Source organism: Heliangelus exortis, chromosome 2 (assembly GCF_036169615.1).
Source record: "Heliangelus exortis chromosome 2, bHelExo1.hap1, whole genome shotgun sequence".
Taxonomy (NCBI): Eukaryota; Metazoa; Chordata; class Aves; order Apodiformes; family Trochilidae; genus Heliangelus; species Heliangelus exortis.
Window position 1 is genome coordinate 61,567,692 of NC_092423.1, and position 24,927 is coordinate 61,592,618.

Here is a 24,927-nt window from a genome sequence, read left to right on the forward strand (position 1 = left end):
TCTGCTACCTGAGGAATGTGTCCACTCCCTCTATTGTATAATAAATACATGGTATAACTGTTAATATGAATCAGTAGTTCAGTAAGGGGTGGCTTTTTTTTTTTTTTTTTAATAATTAACAATAGGAAAACAGTTTTTTCTTGTACAAAGCAATGATTTTCTCTTAATGTATGTTTCATCTATTGTGTAGATGAGCACCTATCTCTAATAATCTTTGCGTAATACCATGCATCCTATTGCTTTTGCTGCTGGAATACGAAGTTAATTTCAGAATCATAAATTCTGATGACAGTATGAAGGCAACCACTTAGTCATGCTGTTTTTCAAGAAGCTCTGAAGTCAGCCTTCATTACCAAAGAAAATACTGTAAATACACATATTCCTGGATATATAAAATTCTGGTAGCAGTACATGCCAAGTGTGTATTCGCTCAATGAAAAGCCCATCACAGTGTGAATTATCATCAATTTAATAAATAAAATGTTAATAGCTATTCAATTCACAAAATTCACACAGATGTATTTTCATTGCATGCTGTTACTGAATATATTTAAGTTGGTATTTTTAGCAGATACACGTTGTACTCAGGCACTGTAGTTGTTAGAGGCCAGTTCTTTCTGAATTGCTATTTATAGGCTGGCCTGGAATGCTCACATGATGATACTGTTTGTAATCTTGGGTTTTATGTTGCCAGAGATGCTATGGCAAAGAGCATCTCAGTATTTCCATGATACAGTTCTGTTTCCAAGCTGTATACCTAGTGCCTAACATAAGGCTTGGCTTGGAGACTGAGGATGTACCTCCTATGCCAGTGGAATAAATGCTGTCTTCCTATTTTTTGAAAGAGCTGTGTGAATTTAATGACTTGTGTATTTCATTATCATGTTGCTACAACAAATATTAGAACACATGGAAGTGAAAACAGGATTCGAAAAGTATCCATGGAAAAATGATCAAAGAATAGACAGAAAACTGAAACTTCAGTGTCGCAGTTTCCATGTGAGGTCACCCAAGTACAGTGGAGTTCAATCCAAAATGTACAAGGCACAAATAGTTTGGAGCTCTGTTAATGAGACCCTGTTGAAAATACAGGCCAAAATTAATGTTGGTGGTATGTCTGCATTTTGTTTCAAAGTGTTTTTTAGTTTCATTAGCTTAGGTTCCCTCCAGTTCTTTATCAGAGTGATTTTAAAAAAGAACCCCAGAACTTCACTTGAGGAGGGTGGAAAAGGAGGAGCAGAAAATAATCATTTCTTGGGAACTAAGAGTGTCACTTATATGGGATAGTATTGAAATTTGTCAAGGCAAAGAGATGAAAACCAGATTTTTTTATGCCAGTTGCTTAATAGAATTTTTCTGTCCCTCTTCTAACTATCCTGTATTTTTTTTTATCCTTGCTTTCTAAAATGGTTTGAATTGCTTACTTTTTTACTGCAGGATACTGAACTTTGGTTGTTCAAATGAGGTGCAGCTTCACTGTGTTTGTCTTGTATCCAGATCTTAATTTTGTATCTTTTAACTTTCAGTTTTATTTTTTAACATTTCACCAGCTTCATTTACAATCTAGCAAGGGGCAAAGAAGCAACTATGTATAGCAAAGTGCTTAATAGAATGGCTTAGGTTGGAAAGGACCTTAGAGATCATCTACTCCAACCTCCCTGCCATGGGCAGGGATGCCTCTCATCTAGACAAGGTTGCTCAAAGCCTCATCCAGCATGGCCTTGAACGCCTCCAGGGAGGGGGCAGCCACAACTTCTCTGGGTGATCTGTTTCATAGTCTCACCACCCTTATGCTGAAGAACTTCTTTCTAACATCCAGCGTAAACCTATCCTTCAGTTTACAAGCATTGCCCCTTGTCCTGTCACTCGACACTCTTATAAAAAGTCCCTCTCCTGCCTTGCTGTAGGTTCCTTTCAGATACTGGAAGGCAGCTGTAAGGTCCCCCCTGAGTCTTCTCTTCTTCAGGCTGAACAATCCCAGCTCCCTCAGCCTCTCCTCATAGCAGAGGTGCTCCTACCTCTGGATCATCTTTGTGGCCCTCATCTGGACTTCTTCCAACAGATCCATGGCCTTCTTATGGTGGGGACACCAGAACAGTATTCAGTATTCAAGACTGCATCTCACAAGAGCAGAGTAGAGGAGATTTACCTCTCTTGATCTGCTGGCCGTGCTCCTCTTGTTGCATCTTAGGGTACTGTTGGCCTTCCACACTGCATGTAAACCTGGGCTTTGCATCTTCTCTGAATCCAAACCTGGGCTTTGCAAGCAAATGAACCTGGTCCTTCATAGCCTGATTTCAGTTTAAATATTAGTTGTATTTGTTAGGGGCAGATTCCATTTCCTAAAAAGAGAGTGTTAATGTTAGGAAAAAAGCATCAAATAAGAAATAATTGCTTTTTTGCTTTTCTGTTGACTAGTTAGCTGCAGGTGTTGCACAGAGGAGTTAGGTACAGGTGTCCTCAGTAAGACATGCAGAGAACATGCAGTTTTTTGAGAGGCAGCACACGGTACATTAAGTAGAAATAGAATTGCTCTCCTAAAATGTCACTGCTCAGTTTATAGTATAGTTGGAAAGCTGTATCCATATTTTCAGGAAGTTTTGTGTATTTTACGTTTATCTTGATCCTCAGTATTTAGAATGTGAGGGATAGAACAGCTAAGATGCCTGTGAAGTTTTCCATTGCAACCTGTTGAGAAGACAACAGAGAATAAAGCAAATATTTTTAGTCCTTTTGATTAAGAAGCAAAATTACTGTCTCTAGCCGTATATTTTTCCTGGAACATTATTTATTGAATGCAGCTTTTGAAGTACATGATGCCATCGATCTGCTTGCATTGTGCATGCAACCAGAAGGTAGAAGGATATTTTTGTTGAATGTCACAGCTCTATATGGGTAATTTCTTTTTGGACTTTTGTATTACCTTTTTTCAAACTGCAGGTTTTAATCTGCAGCTTTTTCTTCTGAAACAATGGTAAATTGTGTGTTAGTAATGGCATCATCATTTCAGATACTTGGAGAAGACAAAGGTTTCTGTAGTTAACTTATCAACACTGTTAATTTAGTTTAAAAATCACTGTCTAGCAAAAGTATTGATAGCAATTTACAATGCTTTTCAGCATTTTCTACATTACTGGTATTGGGTGTATGGTAGCCTCTGTAAAATAATTGGAAAAGTAAATTAAAATAATTTTGCAGGTTCAATTGAGTTATTTTAAGCTAGCAAGGCACTAACCTTTGTGCTTCAAGTGTTTTGGAGCATAAGAAAGCAGTCACAACCCGTGGACTGTGACTTTTGATTTCTTTTGGTTAATAAAAATTAGAGACTCAGTAGGGATGAACCACATGTCCAGTTAAAAATCTCCTCCCCCACCCCTGCGCATCTACTGCAGACTCCTGGAGAGATGTCTGCTCAGTCTGGTATTTCTTCTTTTAGCAGAGCACTGGAAAAGGGTGAATGCTGGTAAGCCAGCCACAGAAATCTGTGGGAGGAATTTCAGGTGAGTTGTGGCTGGCTGATGAGAGGGTGCACAAAACTTGCTGGCAAACACAAAGCGCTTCTTCCCTTCCAGACCCTGCAGTGGTTTCTGGACTCCCTGTTCTCAGGAGAATCGTGTTGGAGTTAGGCTTGATCAAGGGAAACATAATCTTAATGCTCAGCAAATGGGTGAAAACCAGGAGGGGATGGTTAGGATCTACTGGGGAAGCATGTTGGGAAAAGAGCAAGGAATGAGGGAGGAAGCTTTGTGTCTCTGTCATTGCAATGGGATCTGGGCTGCTCTGCTTTATATTGGCACTCTAGTCCCCAAAAGGTGTACTGGAACTTGGAAGAGGTAAAGAATGGCAGTAAGAGTGCTGAGCTTCTTACAGACCCCTTTTCACATGTGGAACCAATAAATGAGAAGTCTTTGGTCTAGAAGACAGCTGGGGATGAGAAAGGAATATAATTAGAGATCTGTATGTCCATGAACAATGGAAGGAATTATTTACTACCTTCTGTCTTTCAGGAGTGGGACTTTACCTTAAATTTTTAGGAATTGAGTTTTTAGGAATACAGAGATACACACATAATTAAGCTGTGGACTTTATCATAGGATTATGTCACTTTTAAAAATCCATGTAACTAAAAAAATGATCAGGTAAATTGATATGGAAGGAAAATTATCAAAGGCCATGAAGCTCAAACATACCAGTGAATTCTGCCTGTGTTTCTTGGTGCCAATGGTGGGCAAGAATGCCCATGTCCTGTGCCTACACTAGGCTGCTTCTGAGTTTTCTGTTATGTTCTTCAGGTGCCTTGATTAAAGGGTCTGATGACTGTCATAGTCAGAATCTGCTGCTTTTATAATATGCCAGAGGCCAAGCAGTCATGTCCTACTTCACCTCCCTCTCCCTGGGCTCATGTTCCAAGTTGCCCATCAACGTTGACAGTGCACATTCCTTGCATTGGTGCAGCTGGTTTCTGGTTCTGTAAACTAAATTGGTGAAGATAAGTTTTAAAATAAAGAATGGCAAAGTGAACTCATGCTCCCCTCCACACTCTCACCCCCCTTGCCCTGCATTTATCTGGCTGAGGCACAGCTGAATGTGACTGTGGCACATTCAGAAGCTGGAAAAGAGCAGAAACTTCTTAAACTGGCTTTGCCTCTTGAACTGTTATTACAGTGAGATATTCTTAGGGCAAGTGTTGCCAGTGTCTGTTAGTCTGAAGCTTACTCATTCTGCCTGAGACCTGAAACAGAGCATACACGCTTGAAACCCTACTTGTTGTTCATCCTCATCCCCCATGGAGAGAAAACTATTTCACCTGCAGCCTAATTAAAGGTACAATCTCTGCTTTCAAAGTATTCCTTTCTCTGTTTCTGAGATGTTTTCAGAAATAATTTGCTAGCTAAAGTAGTTTATCAGCTTTCAAAAATTAGACATTTGTGTAGTTCTTGCCTCCTTTCTTTCTAATCTCTAATGCAAACTGAAATTCATCAATATTCTCTTTGTAAGCTAAGGAAAATGTAGGCAACAGTTCAAGAGTACTACAGGAGTATAGCAAAGTCTAAAGAGTTAATCTTTCTATGAAAAAATACTTTTGTTTCTAACAAGGGTCTTATTTTCCAAACTGTTTTAAATGCAAATATTACTTCATAAGCAGTGCAGCATACACATAGCAACTAGGTGGTTCTAAAAGACACTTCATAGAACTCCTTTGGGAATATTCTCCATGTTTTTCAGATTCACTATGTTTTAAGAAGCGTAAAATTGATTTGAAGTTAAGATGGATTGCAGACTGAAGAACCTATTTAAACCTATTTAAAAAGAAATGCAGAAAGCTGTGTTTGGTTGAAGTGTTAAATTTGAGGACAAGAACAAATAAATGAGATTAAATTTCTTCAATATCATAAATCAGGAAAGCTTTCTGGACAGCAGGAGAAAGACTGTTGGGGCAGGTTCCTGGCAGGAACCCACACAGAGAGGAGCCCACTCTGGAGCAGGTTTGGTGGCAGGACTTGTGTCCCTGGAGGGGACCCACACTGGAGCAGTCAGCTCCTGAAGGACTGCACCCTGTGGAAGCAACACATCCTGCAGCAACTGGGAGAACTGCAGCCCATAGGAAGGACTCTTGCTGGAGAAGTTGGAGGATGACTCTTTGCCATGGGAGGGACCCAGACTTGTGCAGAAGAAATGCAACGTAACATTTATACAAATTGTCACAGTTCACAGGTCACTGTGGAAAGGGGAGTCTGTTAAATTTTTTGTCTTGCCTCCCCTGTTATATAGGATTTGTTCTCTGACAAGGTGTTCAGACAAGTAACTTGTCTATGTTATTTGGTGTACCAGAAAGGCATCTAAACTCTGTCTGAAACCCTCAGGTGGAAAATCTATGAATACTGTTGCAGTTGCCACTCTTTTCTGCTGGAAAAAAAAAAGAGCAAGGTCTTAAGTTGTGCCGGGGGAGGTTTAGGTTGGACATCAGAAAGAATTTCTTTACTGAGAGGGTGATCAGGCATTGGAATGGGCTGCCAGGGAAGTGGTGGATTCTCCAAAGAGACTGGATGTGGCACTCAGTGCCATGGTCTGGTAACTGCAGCAGTAGTGGATCAAGGGTTGGACTTGATGATCTCTGAGGTCCCTTTCAACCCAGCCAATTCTATGATTCCATGAAATTATTTTTTCTTGGTTTCTAGAAATTAATTCCGATTGTGCCTTTTCTTCCTTACTGGTTCAGTAATGTAGTGCTTGATATCTTCTCTCTGTGAAGACTGTTAGCTGCCTTGGTAGTCCTTCTCTTTTTGTTAGCTGATGAACTTGGAGCACACAATGTGAAGAATTTTTCAAGCCTTTGGGTAACTTTTATGGTTTATTTCATGGTACACTGCGTTAACTACAGCTAACTAGAACGCTGTGAAAGATTTGTAGAGATCAGTGAAGAGATCTCTAGAGACCTTTCTTGTATGAGTGCCATACAAGAGTAAAGTCTCTTCAGGACTTCTAGGTGTTGGTCCTGCTACAGCTAAGGAGACCTTACTCACTTTGTCTATTTATGGAGTGTTGATATGAATTTATGTTCTTGGCATGTTGTTCCACACAATAAACCTTTTCTATCCTATCAATCACCATCATCATCATCTTTTCATAGAGTCCAATTTCTGGCAAATGGTAGCAGTTGCTAGCACTGTTAGAGCAAGCAGTGTGATCTCAAAGTCTCAAAAACAGCTGTTGCAGCCAGCTGACATAGACTGCTGCAAAATCTTTTCTGTGAGGGGATGGAAATTCTTCTTCTGATGTGTATTGTCATCAAACCTGTAGAAAGTTAATTTCAAATACAAATTAATTAAGAGTATTTTGTTCTTTCAGGTCAGTTCATTTAATAATTATACTGAAAAAGCATGCTAGAATGAAACGAAATTGTGAACTTTGAGTCTTAGACAATTTTTTCATACGAGTTACATTTAAATAATGCTAACATACATTTATAGAGCCATGTGAAAGAATGAAGTGTCAAGCTCAATTAGCATCTCTCTTGAAATCTCATTAGTAACATAAAGTAGATAAAATTTGAAGGATCATTTTCCCTGTTGTGGTTAGGGAATGTGACAGTGAGACTGAAGGAGTTCTTGTCTATTGTCCAGCCTGAACACATGGTCAGGACTGTCACCCTTGTATCTTCAAAAACTTCTCAACTATGTCCTTGTCCTGATTGACTAAGAAAGGATATGCTTACCTCCGAGAAAAAGGAGTGGGTTTTGTTGCTGTCGTTTTTTGGGGGGTTTTTAATTTCTATTTTTTTTTCCATTTACTGAGGAAAGTAAGGTGTTACAACCAAGGTTCAGATCTGGTTGCTCCATTAACACCTGCACTTAAGTTCTTTCCACTGACTCTTGATCCTTGTCAACAAAGTTGCTAATCACTGTTTAAGTCTTTGTAGCAAAGTCTAATGTTCAAGTCTTTAAAAGGCAAACTAACAAAGTTGAGTTTAATTTATGAATTTCTGTGTTGTTTATCAAGTTGACTTCCCGTGCTTTTGAAGGTGATCAGTCTTGCGATGAATGCTGTGTATACTCATAAAATAGCAGTAAATTTTTCAAATAGCTTTGAGCACTTCCTTCACAAGGGGTGTATCTCCACTGCAGGTTAGTGTTTTTTGATGGTTCTTACAGAGAGCATTTCAGAAGGAATTCTGAAGGAGCAGTAGTGTTGAAAGGGAATGGTTTCCACTGACTTTGGAGACTTACAAGGTAGTTAGTAGCTGGGAGTAGCTAACCCAAGTGACTGGCTGGTTGGGTGTGAGTCTCAATTCAGTTTGTACACAGAGTTGAAATGCCAGTTAATGCTTGGGGTGTTTTTCTCCTCGAGAAAGCAAGCAATAAATGCAACAGAATAAGAATATTGGGTGCCTAATAAATGCCACAGTAATTTTATCAACACTTCAAGTGTGTGCTTTCATGTACTTTGCAAAATACACTGTGTTTTCCCTGACAGCAGTTTCATTGCATTCAGGCTCAGCATCATTAATTGGAGGCTAGTCTTCAGAGCTAACAGATTTTGGGTCCTGAGGTAGCATTCTTTTTTCCTTTCCCTCCTTTCCTTATCCCTCTGAACCTGATTAGTAAATATCTCCTTGCTTAGATTCTTTTGTGTTCAGTTTTACTGTAAAGTAGGGAAAAAGAAAAAGAGTTTTAAAAAGATGAAGACTACCTGGTGAAATACCACTGGTAGGAATCGTTAGCTAGAATTGCATTTCTTTGCCATTCTGTTATGAGACCAGTTGGGGTGCTAGTAAAAACAAGGTTAATATGCTTGTGATTGTGATTATGCTCTATTTCTGATAGCTGTAGCAGATATTTATTATCGAATTAGAGTCTTGGATAAGCTTTGAGTGAATATGATTAAAGACTTGAAGAAAAGAGATTATTCAACAGGGTTTTGGGCAGAGTCTCAGCAGTCAGGATTGAGTTTGAGTTCCTTACTGCAGAGCAGAATGACAGGCTTTTTGTCATTTTTTTGCCTTTTGCCTTAGTTGGGCCTTAACTTGCCTAACTAAGCAAGTTAACTGAAATGGGATAACTTATTTTAAAAGAAGATGTGTTTTATGTGAGAGAGCACACAGAATTTGTTTTTTTTTTTTTTTTAGTAAATTTCAAGCAAATGGATAGCTTAATCTCACTGTGTGTGGTGACTTTTCTGTAAGGGGGTTGCTGTTTGCTAAGCATCATGCTATTGCAGGGAGGACAGAATGTATTAGCCCTTTTTCAGGCTGTTGTTTTTATATGAGCACCAATGCTTCTGTGTAAAGATTAGAAACACTTGAACTTCACATCAGCAAATTGCTGGCATTGGAATAATAATGCCTTGGGCAAAAAAACAGTCACAATTTAGAGTGAAGGTAAGCTAGGGACTAGTGATACTCCAGGTCCCATGTTACATTCTGTTTTCCATCTTGTAAATGTCAGAGTATAATGGCTTTATCCCCTTCACTTACTCTAATGTTGGGTTTTGTTTTCTTTTGTAGTTCATTACTGTTGTAGTGAATGAACTTAAGTTCTTGGAATGTAACCCTGTTATGGTGATATACCCAATTGCTCTGCTACTGTAATATCTGTTTTCTTAACTTACACTGCTGTATTTGTAGTTCTGATTTCACTGTCAGTCTTCTCTCTCTGCATGTAGTAGATAGGCAGTTTGTAAACCAGGGTTTCCATAAAGCCTGAGAGGGCTTTGTAATTTTATAGTATGCATCTGTTTCTCGTGGTGTTTCTGATTATGATCAGCTGCTACCTTATTATGCATCCACTTGCTTAAGTGGCTTTACTTGTTAAAATGTTTTTATTTTGCTGTTCTTTCAAGGATTATTTTGCCTATAGAATAGACCTTTGCTGGTGAGGAGAGTTACACAGATAAAGGGCATGTTCTGCCCACCTTATGCAAGAATATGAAGTAACTTGTTATCTGTATTTGTTTATGCATGAGTGCTTATGCAGAATGTAAAGTAACTCTTCCAGGAGTCCTAGTATCAAATTGTGATGCCAGCTTCATTATCCAGCTGTACAGGAGGTGCCCCAGCCAAGCACAAAGTTGGGATTCTTTCAGGGCATTGCCCCTGCCATTTCCTTTGATCTTCCCCTGTGTTTAGAAAATAGAAGGGGGGAGATGGGCAAATAAATCTCCTTTTGCTGTGTTCTTTGTAGAGAAAATGGTCTATGTTCAGTAGTTTCATAGTACGTGATCGCCTGAAACTGTTACTGTGGCAAACTGCTATCTATTTCCAGATAGGTGCTTTTATAAAGTAGCCCAGTGGCCATTAATAATACATAGGCAGGGTTTTAAGATGCTTAGTGTCAAGCCTGAGAGTAACAGCCTGCTTTGATAAACCATGAGACAACAAAGGGTTCTAGAGCTGTGCGATCTTTTCGTGGAGAACAGGCAAATCATCATCTCTTCACTTCTACATAATATAGATTATTTACAGTGAGGAGTGCTGGATGTCTGCTGTCCCTGCTGCAGCCTTATAGACATGGCTAAACAGTGCAGTTACTTCAGTGGAACCAGGCAATGTGCACTCATTCTGATGGTCCTACCACTGGTTTGTTCCCTTGCACTCTGCCTTTGAGTGAGGCAAACCCACACTACTGATGATATCTTCAGCCTGAGTTGCAAAATAGCTTGATTAAAAACCAAATGAAAAATCCCACTCAAAAAAATACCATAATAACTTGTTTTGAACAGCTGGTGTTCAGATTCCAGAGATGCTGGAGAAGTATTGGGAGATGATGCTGAAAACAGGGGTGGGGAGCACAAAGCTTCATCCTTGCATATGCATAAAATCGTAACAAGTTCAGTAACCTGTTGAGATGATGTAACTGGTAGTAGGTTGTAGAATAGTACAAAGAACTCATTCGTTTTCTAGCACTTGAGATTTGTCAACAGAATAAACTGCATGTGATGAACATAAGAAAAAAATTTTGGAATGTAGGTATCAAATGGTATTAAGGAGAGCTTAAAAATAAATGGAAAACCTATTATTTTCATTTATCAGAATGGTGTTTTCAAATTGTTCAGTGTTATGCTTACAGAGAAAAGAAGGAAAACTTCTTTCAATTCTGCATATAAAACCCTGAAGACTTACCACTAGTCTAGTATATCAGTATAGTTAGTTAGTTGCTTGTAATAATTTTTTGGCCAATGTTCCTCAGGAGTATGTCAATTACTATATAGCCACTATATGTAAACACTTAATTATACATTTGGGTAGACAGTGATTACCATGTATTTGCTGTGGTTGCACATGTGATGAGAGCAAAAAGCTGTTTCAGATTCAATGTCTTAAATGTGCTTCTAAGATGACTTCAGCAGAAACCATTAAGCTGCAAAGCCATGTGGTTCACTTGTCATCTGCTATAGATGCTATGTGTGATTGCTTAGCATAGCTGCTTATGATTGCCTCTTATTCATTGACTGACTGTGAGAAAGGACAGAATACATTCCAAAAAGTGAAATAGAGTATTATTGTGACCTACTTGGCTTTTTAGCACAGCTGAATTGGAGATGGATAACACTTGTGTCAATGTCATCCCATAGAATCTTAAGTCCTGTGGTTCAAAGATGCCATATTCCTCTGTCTCCTTCAATAAGGAGTACCTAATTTTACACCTATGTTCTCAATTTTGAAGGTATACCTTGACCCTACTGAACATTCTTGACTGGAAGAGAGTGAGGTTATGAAACAGCATTGTGTGGAGTAAGGAGAAAATACCCCAATCTTTCATCACAAGTTTTGTGATGTATAAAATGTTTTGTTTTTTTCTTTCTTGTAGAATTGACATGTGGTTGGAATTGTTGACAGTGCTGGCTGTGGAATAAAAAAAAATTCTCATTGATATAGTTCTAAAAATTCTTAAGTCTTTAAAGTAACAGTATCATATACTTCTGGAAGCTCACAGTGTCTTCTGTTGCTTCCTATAGCATGGGACTAGTTTTTTAGTCAGAATATATAGTGCCAGCATAAATCTGCTTTTCGTATGGCAAAGGGAGATTGCCTGTGAAATGAATGTAGTTAGTTAAAAAAAGAAAAAAAAGGAACAACCTTTGTTGTTAAAGTACTAGGCAAGTGCACTCCTTTCATTGTGTGTTGTCACAGGCACTGAGTGGGTAGATAGTAGAGAGAAAATATGAATGCAGTGAAGACCTGTTCTCATTCATTCTACTAGTTTAACTAGTGTTGAACATTGGAATTGACATTTTGTGGATGAATTCTCTTAGCAAATGTGAGAAGCATTATGAGTTTAGTTTTAGCAGCAGAAGGCTTTGTAGAAAATGTTTGTCTTCTGAATAAGAATTTGAGATAATTGTACACCCTGCAATCTTGATGTTTGTTAGCCAAGCAGGACAGGAGAGGCTTAATACTGTTGCAAAAGATAAAGCCTGAGATTCTAGGAGTAGACCTCAGCAGACCCAGTGCTAAGAAAAGTTAAATTTAAATCATTCTAGTGGTATTTTCCTAAAGTCATGATGGCCCAAGGACAAAGGCAGGAGGAGATTCAGAAACTCAGTGGGCTGTAGTCATTGAAATACATACTTTTACTCAGACCTGGAAAGGTATTTTTCAAGCTCTCAGTGGTATTTGCTTTGGTTTTGAGTCCTAGGCATATGAGAAAACTCAGTCTTCCATCTGAGTGTGCAGGTGGAAGATACCTTTTGTCAGGTTAAACCAAAATCTCCTCTTACGTAGATGTATTACAACATCAGGTAACTGATAATATCTTGAAGTGTGCTAGCTTTCCACTTTAGAGGACATTTTGTTGTCATCCCACAGCAATACTTACACATTGTCATTGACACCATGGATGATTAGACACGGATTTTAAAGCTGTGGGAAATAAACATTGTACTTGTTGTATCTCCCCTGATCTGCTGTCTTTGCCCTCACCCACCCCAGATGTGACACCAAATTACCATGTTTTGTCAGTGTTTGGTAAAAATTCAGAAAGATCTAATTATTTATGAAGCTGAGAGCTGCCAGAAAAGAAACCATGAAGCACATGCTAAGAAAAAAAAACATCGAAAAACTTATGTGAAAAATTGTTTGAGACTAATGCAAATTTTATAGTACATCTTCAAGCTGCTACAGATGTGAGTTGCCATAAACTGTAAACAATTCTTTATTTGTTAGTCTTAGTCCTTTGATTTAAGAAAGTGTTCTGGAGCCTCTCTGTCTGAATCATTGCCAGGATAATGGCTAGGTGGAATTTCCAAATAGCTCAAAAAATCTATCCTGTAAGGCAATACAGGTGGCATATTCTAGAGCCTCTTAATAATGTTGCTGCCTGTGATGCTAGCAGGTGACTTGTGCAGTTGGTAGCTTGGTCTTTACTGCTCCAGCCTCTTTGGCTATTGAGTGTGACATACAATAGGAAACTCTTTTGAAATCCAGAAGGGAAGTTGGACTAAATGATTTCCAGATGTCCCTTCCAACCCCTAGCATTCTGTAATTCTGTGAAGATCAGTGATGAGCATCTTGCTTCCAACTGGGAAGCTCTGCTGTCCACCAGTGGTTTAAAAAGTCACTGTTACGTTTTTTCTTAAAATGAACATCAGAGGAAAATAAGAAGCTTCCTAAAAGGTAATGGCTTGCATTGCTTGAGTAAATATCTTAAGAAATGTGTCAGACCTTTCATTTATGTCAGTGACTTGTTGTACCTTTTCCAGTTCGGGCTTGTGAGTCTGATTGATCTCTTATAAGAGATAAGCTTTCTGTCATTTTTTCACTTCAGTTAAACTATTTAGGGCTTCTGCTAAACTGTGCATCAGTCTGGCAGAAAAGCTGGTGTATTCTGAAATTATTTTTCAAGATACATGTGTATTTAAAAGCTTCCAAAAAAAATTGGGTGACTTCCTTGGATAGGAACTTCTCTTTCACTTAGGAACTGGAAGTTCAGAGTTGGTGCTGGAACTCTGGCTAGACATTGCACTCCCATCACAGCTGAAAATTCATTTAAAGGGAAAAATATTAATGGTATAGCTAAATGTATTTTTCAGTTAGATAAGAGTGTGTTCTGCAGAAGTTCTGAGCCACCTGGGCATGAGTTAGCAATGAGCTGAGCCTGTGTAGTCACCATTAATGAAAGGGTAAAGCTGCTGTGAGTGGTTTGGCTCTGAGGCAAAGTGTGTTTGCATTCTACCAGTGCCATATACCAGCTATGTAACTCCTGGTCTGGGCAGTCATGTCATCTGAGGTATGAGCTGAGAGTAGGCAGAAAAGATTGCATAAAGTGCTTGTGGTTTTGCTTCTCATCATCTTTTTTTTGCTGAGCCATTGTATTGTGGGTTGCTAAGAAAACTGCTCAAGTGTTATTTCGTCCCCTCTGACTTGATGGGGTTCATACGTGATGAAAGTTTGTGTTTCTGAACTGAGACTGAAGCCTCTTGGTATCTTTGAATTTTGTGCAGTATGCCTTGCTGGGTAGATAGAAATCTTTTGTCCACATCCTTATAAACCTTACTACTTTCTCTGTTTGTCTGTAGACCAGTCTGATTGTGGGTTTTTTTCTCCATCCACATCTGTATATTTTTTTTTCTAGATGTGAAGAACAAGTGTAAATTTCTTCTCTGTGTCACCTCAGGCTTACTTCAATATGTAATTTAAACATGTGCCTAAGGTTGTAGTTTTCTTGAATGGTCTAAGTCAGTCTAATTCTGCGCTTTATTTTCACCCCCTCTCTAGCACAGGGCTGCAGAGTGAGACAGCAAACTCACTTGAAACAGATCCCACCAGAAAAAACACAAAATGATTTACCTTACTATGTGGCCATACAGCTGCCAGAATAAGCATAAAAGCATTGAAGGACAACTTGAAGTACTCTGAGCTGGTGTCTTTAGTTTGGGTGTTTATTGTCTCTGCTTTGTTTCTGGCATCTCTCATTGGAGTTGTGCATGAAGGGCAGTGGTGTTTTTGTGTTGACTGCCTATGCCCTACTCTTTCTGCAGCTAGGGAAAACAGTGGTTTATTGGTCTTCACATTTCTAGAATCTCTACAAGAAAGATTTGTTTGACTCTCACCTTGCTCTTGCTTGTTCACCACTGCTGAAGTCAGCAGAGGTTCACCCTTGCACCTTGGTCTGACATTTTGCAGGCTCAGTTTGTTTGCTCCAAATGATGGCTTGTATTTTGGCTCCCATGATAAAGTAAAATTGATGCTCATCCTTCTTCTGGGACTCAGGGCTCTTAGATTTTTATATGTATAAGGAACCTGACATTTTAATGTGGGTATCTATTATTAATTAGTACTTACTGGCTAAATATCTGTGATGTATCATATAAATATCTAGTCATCTAATTATTATTGAATACATTCCAGATTACAAAAAAATTCATATTATAGTAATGATGTACACTGACTTTGTTTCTTTTCTTTTTCTTTGGTGCCTTTGTTTGAATGGTGTATTCATACTTCTCATCATTGCTGATTTTTTGCCAATCATCTAGAAAACCACCTAAGGTAAGTAGTTTGTCTCTTTTTGCGTTTGTACCTGCTTGAAAATATTGAGCAATACATAAGTGTTAGGTGTGCTTCTGTAGTGTGTGATCCATACAGCTTTGATAAAAAAAAACGCATTAATAAAAATCTATTCCTCATACTTAAGTTAAAGACTTCATAATTCCAGAAGTATGCATTTTAATTTAACTGACATCCAGGCAAGGCACATGCTTGTTAAATCTGTGATCAGGGCAAGCCATGATTTTAACACATTTATAAAAACATTTGAAAGAACACATAAGTATTGTATAAAACATTTCATTGCACATAATTCTGCTTAGAAGTTACAATGCTTTAATCAAGTATCGAGTTTTTCTAAGGTGGCAAAATATATCTAGTAAAAACCAAACTGTTCTTGTTATTAATTCCTCAATGTAATCAATTACAAATTTGTGTAAAATTGGTTAAAATGCCCCAGGATTTGCATAGAAAAGATTCTCTGTGTTGTTTGTCATGCAGGTGGAGGGAGGGACAATGAGTGCTATCTATCTATTGAGATAAAGAAGGAGCCTTACTAGGATGAGAAATACAGTATTGGTACAGGGCTGGGCAAAGATAAGATTCAAGGACTGGGTCAACTATGTCTTAGCACATGCAAAATACTGTATTGGTATCCTGCTTCAGCAATTTAGTGTTAATTTTATCCTTTCTATTGGATGGTACTTTTTACAGCAAAAAGCTCTAGTTAGCTCTGAAATGAGGCTTTGGTTTCCATTATTCTCTTTGATGTGTTCTTCAAGAAACTGTATGCAAGTCTCATGAGACTTCTGCCAGTGTAGCTGGGCATTCTGTAGGCCTTTTGGGAATAGAAAGTGGGATGGATATTGATCCATATGTCTGTCTTATATGGGTGTAAATCTACTTTGACTCAGACAACTACTTCATGTAGTTCATTACCTGTGTGTGTGCATACATATATATATAAATGTACATTTCTGTTGTTTTAATTAATTTTTAAGTGTTGGAAGAGAATAACTTCTTAGTAAATAATGCCTTATTCCCAGAATGGGAATGAACTATTGAACAAACTATTTTAGCTTTAATTTAAGCAATCATATTTGGAAAAAAACCAAATAAAAAATATGTAATATACAGTCGTGGCAGGTGAAAATTAATAACACTCATAATTAAAGTTTAAAATGGTATCCTGCACTGATTTTTCCTTTCATATGGAAATGGCTAATAAACATGTTAGCTGTGCATTTATGGTCTTGTATGGATGCATAGACAGTGTACGTTAGGGGTAGTGTTCAGTCTGGGCAATGCATTGCTAAATACTTGAAGCCCCAGACTCTGTCTAGTCTAGACTGGGGATTAGGCTTCAAAACAACTGATAATGAATATGAAATCAGACTCTTTCTTAAATTAATGATGTCACGTGGTTTAACATGGTAAATAATTAAGATTGGATGTGGTACTCATTACCTGTAAGTAGTTCCCATAAGTTTACCTGCATGTAAACCTTTAAGATTAATAATTCTTCAAACCATTGACTAGGGGCTCTGCGGAATACTGTTTGGGCTTTTTAAAATGCTAATACCCCTTGGCTTTTCTGATTCTATGAGAAAATTACTGCTTTGTAGCAGTCAGGCACAATAGCCCCTTCTAATCTGAAATCTGCAATCTCATTTTAAGACACAGATACAGATGAATTAGAGACAAAACTCTAGATTTTTCACTGATGTGGCAGATGAGTGAACCCGCATCACTCTTTTGATGTGGAAGCCATAAGCTCTAGATGTCTTGTTAGCAAAATAATAACCAACAGCTTTGCTGGCATTTTCTGGGAAACCTGGATCAAAGCCCCATATTTTTTACTTAAGCTTTTTTGTTACCAGAATAAGTATTTTCTTTCAGTTTTAATAGTTACTAACATTTTGAGTGTTGTTCTCTGTCACCTAGAAATGTCACCTATATAACTCTGTTACCCAGGGTAATATGCACACTTACGTTGACTCTGAATACAGTCTTGGCACTTGATTGTGCCTAATTCTTTCTCCTGACTTCCCTTTTGGATATGTTTGTGAAGTAAAATTCTTGTAATGAATATACAATGATTACATACCAAGATCACATAGACCTATTTTTACTATGGACTTCCAATTGTTCAAGATCTGTCCTGGTGAATTGTTTCATTACTTGTAGTTCTGTCTGTTACTCTGCTATTTCTAGATGTCTGTAAATGGGATGTCCAAACTTTTTTCCAGTGGCCAGACTGAAAATACTGTGCAGTGTCAAACACTGGAATAGTAGAGCTGGGGAAAAACCCACACATGCTGCTACTCTTGCATGGCAATTTCTTGGCATCTTTTATCTAGCTTTTTTTTTTAGCTGCTAGAATGAAGTATGAGGTACAGATTCTTGCAAAAATAGAAAAGATTTAAGGCTTGTTTGTTAGTTCCCTTTGTAATTGAAAAGCCCAGGATAATTTTGCGTAAGGTTGTGAGAACTGGCCAACACCTGTGTGAATTTGCCTGCTTGTGGTTTCATGCCAACCTGCTCAGATGGGTGAGGTGGGTGTATACCTGTCTTTCATGGTTTTTCCATTTTGCTTACCTTCTGAAAATACATTAAGCTTCCTGGTAGAGTGGCTATAGAATTGACATCAGAGCAGTAGGAAAGAAGTACTAGTCCATATAGTCATAGAGACTTACTCAAAATGCTTGGAAGAAAAACTGAGAGCTCAGGAAATCTTAGTGGAGATAAAGGTCACAATTTAAAAATTTTAAGCTTCAAACAAAAATTATTTGCTTTTTTCATTTAGTGCTAAAACACTTAACTGGAATAGGTTTTCCAAAATGTAGTTTAAAAACTAATTCACGGAGGGTGCTTGAAGCTTAAGAAGCTCTTTTTGTGTCTCACAGATTTCTGTTCCAATACCTTTCAGTAGTAGTTTTGATACAGTTGGTTGATAATACTTTTGGTACAAGTTGGTTAGCACAGTTTTTCATCAAAAAGCTAAAATGGTATTTTCTATGCCCAGTAATGCTAAGTTTGAGTATTGGCCATTGAGCCTGAGACTTTAGCATTAAGAGAACTTCTCATTGCTATGATAGTCATATTGACAAGGGTTTAATACCTTCTTCAGGGAAATTGATCTTGAAAAGAAAAAAATAGTACGAAAAAAAGATTATTCTGTATATTCCTATGAAAAGTAATACCCACCATTTTAATATTCAAGGAAGACTAAGCAGCGAAGATGGGAGAAAGAAGGGAGTACCTTAGATGAGACTTAAAGGGTTTTTTGTTCTTCATCACAGCATAGGTTCTGTATCATGTATCTTCAGACAAGATGATCAAAAGGGTCCCTCTTTATGTAGAGGACATTGTCCTGCATTCCCACAAAATTCCTTTGCTATGTGCATGCAGAAGAGCCTCACCGATTTGGGCAACTTTCTTGGTTTTGTCTGCACTATTTCTTACTCTGTTAATTCTTGCATTTGAAATCTGTTTTCCCAAAGATCTGAGTTGTCCTGAAAATTACTTTGGTCAGGTGCTTCCTTAGGCTATTGTTGCCTGAGATGTTGCTGTTTGCTGTTTTGTCATCGGCAATCAAAGTAATCCTTTAAATGTTTATATACTTGTTTTACAGAGAAGGGAGTTTTACTGCAGCTGCACTACATGTTTTGCAGATGGTGCATGCTCCAGCAGTTTCCACTTTTTGCCTGACACTATTTAAAAAATTATCTTGTCACTTATGTTAGAAGGATTTGGCAATTTTCCACAATAGGTTTTATAAATAGACTAAGTCCATGTCCTGGCTTCTTATGTTTAGTATGAAAACATACTAAAATGCTTTATTTACATTTGCTTTTTTGTGAGACAGAATTTTTCTCTTTCTATTGCATTATCATTTTTGAACTTTTAAAACAGTGTGACCAGTTTTTTATGTTTTTAGAAAAAAAATCCAATTAAAAACTACTTGGCTATAAGAAACACTTAGCCACAAGCACGTATTGTAGTTTTTAACACCTCTTTGCAAGATCAGGTTTTAAACTGATTAATCCTGTTGTGATTTTCCATGTTAACAAAGGGGAAAATGTGTAGCACAATAGATTAAATTGGCCTACAGTAGTACTGTATTGACATTTAAGTCATTACACATGAGCATTTGTAGCTGGGTAACCTTTTTAACTGGGCTGTCAGATATACTGCATGTGACACTTGGTTTTCGGGGAAGGAATGAGCATCTGGTGTTACAACTGTTTTTTAGTTTGGGGTGGGTTGTTTTGTTTGGTTGGGTGGTTTTTTGGGTGGTTTTTTTTGTGTTTTAATTTTGTTTTTTGTTTTTGTTTTTTAATTGAACTGCTTGTCATTTGATCACTGAGAAATTAGGTGTTGTTACCAGGTCCTGTGAGGAAAATGTCCATGGAAATGGAATGTGAGAAGGGAAACACTCGCTCTTGGACTGTATAAAGTCAGGAAAAGGGTTAGAGCATTCTTATTGAGGAGTGTTCTTTATGGTTAGATTGGAAGCACAGTTGACAGATGTTCGAAAGTCATGTAAAATGCTCCCTACTTATGTGGGGGTCTGAAGATAAAGTGAAGTAACTGCTGCATTTTGCTTGGAGTCCAGTGGCAAAACCATACTTTCGACTTAGTCACAGCAGGGAACATTGTGACTCATTGTGTCTTTCTGCTCGTGCTTCAGTAAGTGACTCAGACCTCCCTGTTAGACGATTATTATTATGGGGTTTTGTTTGTTTGTTTTCTCTTCAGAAGGGGATTCCAGAACTCACTTTACTCTTGTGGAGTAAGTCTTTTCTCTGTACTGAGTCTTCTCTCAGGCCATTTGATGTGTTTTATGTTAAGGTAGGGGGAAGGGAAGGAAGCGAGGTTACTGACTACTTCGTTTTATCCTTCTGAAATACTTTCAGAAACATAAATTTTGGGAAGAGTTAGGTTATGACATACATATAGATCATATTACGTAGTAGTTCTGCAATAGCAGGGATTCCCAGATGTTCTACATCCCCAAAAATAAAGAGGAAGTGATCCATCTTCTTCCTCACTTCACAGTTTGTCTTGCAGGGAATGAGGCATTCCTGCTACATAGAGCCTGTGGCTCTTGCGTTCCATTGAGCTGCATGGTTTGCCTCACTAAGGAGGTCAGCTCTTGGAAGACAAGGCAAAGAAAATATTGGCCCAAAGCTTTGGTAAAGAAAGTTGTTTGGCTTTTTTCCCCCACCTCTTGGAATCCCCAAATTAAAAAAGAATCAGTACGATCTATATCGTTAACTCAACCACAGTCAGTTTACCATGGTAAAGTCTGAGAAATACACTGGAGCTTAAGGTGTGTTTGTGGCAGTGTTAAATGTCTGTACTGTGATGTACTGAAATGTGCAGAAAAAATAACTTGGATCAAATCCCAATGTATTAAGTGGTTTTACAGGACATTGTTCCAGTTCCACAAATCTACTGAACACAATATTGAATCTCATTCTGTTTCTGTCCAGCTGGAATTTGTGACTGAACTGATTTTAAGTCTTCATTGGAGCAGGCTCTTGATAGCTTGTCTAATGTAGCTGCTTCTTCTACTTGTAGTTTTTCAACTTCATCTATTGAGATCCAGTACTGTACTCTTTATTTTAGGCAGGTAATCTAATACTATTTATTTGCCCCTTAGGCTTGTAAATAATAATGCTCTTAAAGCATCAGAAGTCCAACCCACAGTAAAACTTTAGTGCATCTTGTATTGATGTCTGCTAAACAGTCATCTTGCCAAGTTTTGTATATCAAATACATTCAATGCTGTTTCATTACTTTTGGCAGAAAACTTCTGTCAGCATTGGTGCCTGGAGTAGAGTGGAGCTAATTGTTAGCTTTGGTTGTGTTTTGAAGTCTGTATTAAGGGGTACAGTAAACAGTATTTTGTGTTGTGTATAATACAGATAGAAAAGTATTGTTGCTGTTCTGCAGCTCTCAGGATTTCCCAGATGTATTTCTGCTGCTGAAGCCTTTTTACAGTTCTGATTCAGGGTCCACCAAAACATTAGAGTCTAACTGCAATTAAATAGTCATGGATTTGTACTGCTTTAAGAGAAATATCATGTAGCCAGATTTCCTAATTTGTCTTTTTATGTGCTTCTACAGGTGTTTGCCTTTGATTACTGCTTCTGGTCCATGGATGAATCAAACACCACAAAATACGCAGGTAAACTGCATTGAAAATGTAAATAATTTGATAACACCTGAGAGCTTGGGGGTTTGTTTTGTGGAGGATTTTTTACATTTCATACTGTCATGCTCAATTGACATCTTCACAGAAGCAGACTTCTCATTTTTATAGGGGTTAAGTCATCTGAGAGCTAGTGCCTCAGTTTAGGAGGAATACAAGCTTCGAGGTGCCTTGTTCAGGAGGAATAGTTTTACATCTAAGCTATAGAGTTCCTTTTTTTGTCCTTTGGAAGAGCCTTTTGTGAGATTGTTTGTGTCACTTAAAACAAAGTTTTATTTTTGTGACTCCTTCCTCCCAAAAGCTGGAGAATCCAGGCAAGATTGTAATTGTGGTAGGTGGTTTTCTCATAACTGGATTTGTGCATTAGCATATTTATACCTCATAAGAGGACTTGTTTTCATAGAGACAGCTCTGAACACTGGAATTTCAAGGCTCTGGTCCATGGAAAGGAGAAAAAAAAAATCCCCAAACACATTCACTTTAGTCGTATTATGAAGTTTTGTGGCCCATAAGAGATCTCAAAGGTTGATATAGTTAATTAGCTGAAAGTTTGAGATCAGTGGTTTGATAAATGAACTGTCATGTACTTCTGCTAAAATACATCTCTGGCTGCTGTAGCCCCTGGTGTAAAATCCCAAATCTTAACAGTTGCACGTAATCACAAATTCTGCTGTACTTCTTACTTGAATGAGCAAAAATAGGTTTCTTCAGGAAATGATCTTTGTTGAGTCATCTCAGTGACTGCATTTGCACTGAACCATGCACTGCAGTGTTCATAGTTCAGGATGGTAGAGTTGGTGAAATAGATTTTTTAGAAAGGAAGGGAATATGGTTACAGAAGAGAATGAGTTTGCCTTGATCTGGAAAAGGAGTGAGTTTTATCTGGTAGGTTAACCAGAGGTGTTTTGAGCACAATAGCTTTACTACCTACCATTTGTTTATTGACTTGAACTGGACAAGAGTCAGTCTGGGGATAACAACACACCTGCTTTCCTTCAAAAGCTCATAGAGAAAAATAACAGCTCTGAACTATAGGACACTGAGAAATTCTCAGATAGGAGAACAAAGAATTCTTTTCACAAGCCTCAACAACAGTAAGAGCCTATTGTTGCAGTTTGCAGTGAAGTGGATCTTAAAAAGGAAGGAAAGAAGCTCTTCAGTTTGGGAACGATTCAAGAGATGGTATAAATAACTCCTGTAGCACTTAGGCAAGTCTGTTCCAAGGAAGACAGCCTGTATTCATTTGATCGTGGATTTTTCTCAAACTGCTTAAGTTGTCTCACATTTGGCCTTATATCTCAGATCTGCTTCTTCAAGCTGCATTGTGCTCGAAGGCCAAACACCTGTCTTTGGACTAAGCTTTAGTTTTATATGAGAAATATATATGCTGACCAATGCTTCCTCAGCACCTGCTTTGAAGAAAACAAATCAGGCAACTGGCTTAAAAAACTGCACACTTCTGCCTGCATGACAGATTGCAAATTGTGTGTTTTGAGCAGACAGGAGCGTCTGTCTGCATGTAGTTCTGTCTCTCCTGCTTAATCTGTTATGTGGGAGAAACCACTCTGGTTTGCTCTTCCTTGTTTTTTAGAGGAGGCTACATAGTATGCAGGACTTAATTCTGTATCACGCAGCTGACAGGTGACTTTTAGATGTTCTGGAAAACTTGGTATGGTTTTAGCACTGCAATGGTCAGGCATGTAAAGCCTAGATATTACAGTACCAAATATGAAGTACTTGAGACTTTTTAGTGGATTAAGGCTTTGAATATTAGATGCCAGTGCTTTGTCAGTACTTGTCAGTGTGGCTAGGTTGCAGTAGTTTTATGATGCGAGTGGTTGCGATTTTAAGTTCTTGTTAAGATTCTCTTAATTCCCATTTTAGAGAGATCCTTTTAAAATTATTGTGCAGCGGGGCTTTTAATGATTCTGATTCCCATACATCTGAGTTTTAGTTTAACTGTTAGATCATGGAACCAATTGCAATTTATTGCTGTCAAGATTTGCTTAACATGTTCTGGGTTGGAGGTGAAGCCATAAAGAGGCTGACTGTTCACTGTTGTACCTAACAAGTTACTTATAGAATCATAGAATTGGCTGGGTTGGAAGGGACCTCTGAAATCATCAAGTCCAGCCCTTGATCCACTACTGCTGTCAGTGCCACATCCAGTCTCTTTTTGAATACCTCCAGGGGCAGAGAATCCACTACTTCCCTGGGCAGCCCAACCCAATGTCTGATCACCGTCTCCGTAAGAAATTCTTTCTAATATCCAACCTAAACCTCCCCTGGCACAACTTGAGACCGTGCCCTCTTGTCTTGCTGAGAGTTGCCTGGGAAAAGAGACCAACCCCCCCCTGGCTACACCCTCCTTTCAGGGAGTTGTAGAGAGTGATGAGGTCTCCCCTGAGCCTCCTCTTCTCCAGGCTGAACAGCCCCAGCTCCCTCAGCCTCTCCTCATAGGATCTGTGCTTGAGTCCCTTCACCAGCCTGGTTGCCCTCCTTTGGACCTGCTCCATGACCTCGATATCCTTCCTCAGCTGAGGGGCCCAGAACTGGACACAGGACTCAAGGTGTGGCCTCACCAGCGCTACTTGGTTCTAGCTGGTTTTGCCCTCTAAGGGGTGGAGTTCAAGAGCAGAAGTGATGTGTCATAATGTTGCAGTCATCACATAGCTGTCTGAATCTGTGCAAGTAGGAGACAAATACCTCTATTTCAGAATGTTGTGAACTAGAAATACTAGAAATCTAAAAACAAGACAGTAAAACTCATTTTTTTTTCGTTACAGTATATCCTGAAGGTGTTTGCCACTGGGTCAATCTTATAGGAGTCTGTAACTGCCCTTAAAGGGAATCTTGTTGTAAAGGGTGTGGCTGTTTTTCTGCCCCTCCCTTTTCCTGCTTCTGAGTCTCCAGTCTAGCAAATTTGAGAATGTTTAATCTTTAACTGTAAAATTTGTATTTTGAAGATTGTGAGAACGGGTCCTAGAATTCTTCTGCAATGTGTAGGTTTCCATAGGAATACTCATCAGATCAGATCTCCTAGTCAGCACCTGGGAAACTGTAATGAGATGACTTGGAGGAATAGAAGGAAAAGAGCAAGGAGATACAAGAGAGAATACTTTAGTAGCTCATTATGAAAATGATGGCTGTTGTATTCTTGCATGTATGTACTTATCTTTCTGTTTTCAGGGACTTTTTTTTTAATCTTACCCATTTTCCAAATGTAAATGTTCTAATAATTCATGGTGGCTTAGAGATTCCAACTAAGATTTTCATGTACAGTTTTATGGGTAGGTAATGTGAAGGTTTTATTTTAGAATTCTTAATAATTTAATAACCACTATTAACACACCATTAGCACGGACATACTTTGCTACCTTTACTGATTTTTATATTTTTGCCAGTGAAATACCCAGCTATTTCAGTAGAGAAGATATGAAAAGATGTTTCTGCTTCCAAATGACATTTTAAATACCCTTGATGTGTAGTAATAGCACAAGTGTGGCATTTGAAAGTTACAGGACTTGTATATCTTAACATGTAAGTCTGAGAGGATGATGGGTTTCCTTTAGCTTTCATTAAGTCAGATACCATTTTGAATGCTGAGATCTTCAGTGTCATTACCTTGGTTTACATGTTTATGGAGGAAGGTCAAGAGCCATGTTGGAATGCTGAACATCTGAAAATACTCAGTTCTGAGAGCTGATGGAAGAATTCTTGGGTC

At 38.3% G+C, this 24,927-nt stretch overlaps 1 protein-coding gene across 11 annotated transcripts in view; it reads left to right on the forward strand.

Moving 5' to 3' along the window:
- KIF13A (kinesin family member 13A) overlaps positions 1-24,927 on the forward strand; it is a 108,852-nt gene that overhangs the window by 25,595 nt on the left and 58,330 nt on the right. For 10 of the 11 annotated variants that reach the window (XM_071736351.1, XM_071736344.1, XM_071736343.1 and 7 more), the window contains exons 3-4: positions 14,974-14,986; positions 21,119-21,179. In XM_071736351.1, the coding sequence (XP_071592452.1) occupies positions 14,974-14,986; positions 21,119-21,179 (74 nt within the window). The remainder of the gene's footprint in view (positions 1-14,973; positions 14,987-21,118; positions 21,180-24,927) is intronic. The other variant, XM_071736350.1, reaches the window with a different exon arrangement.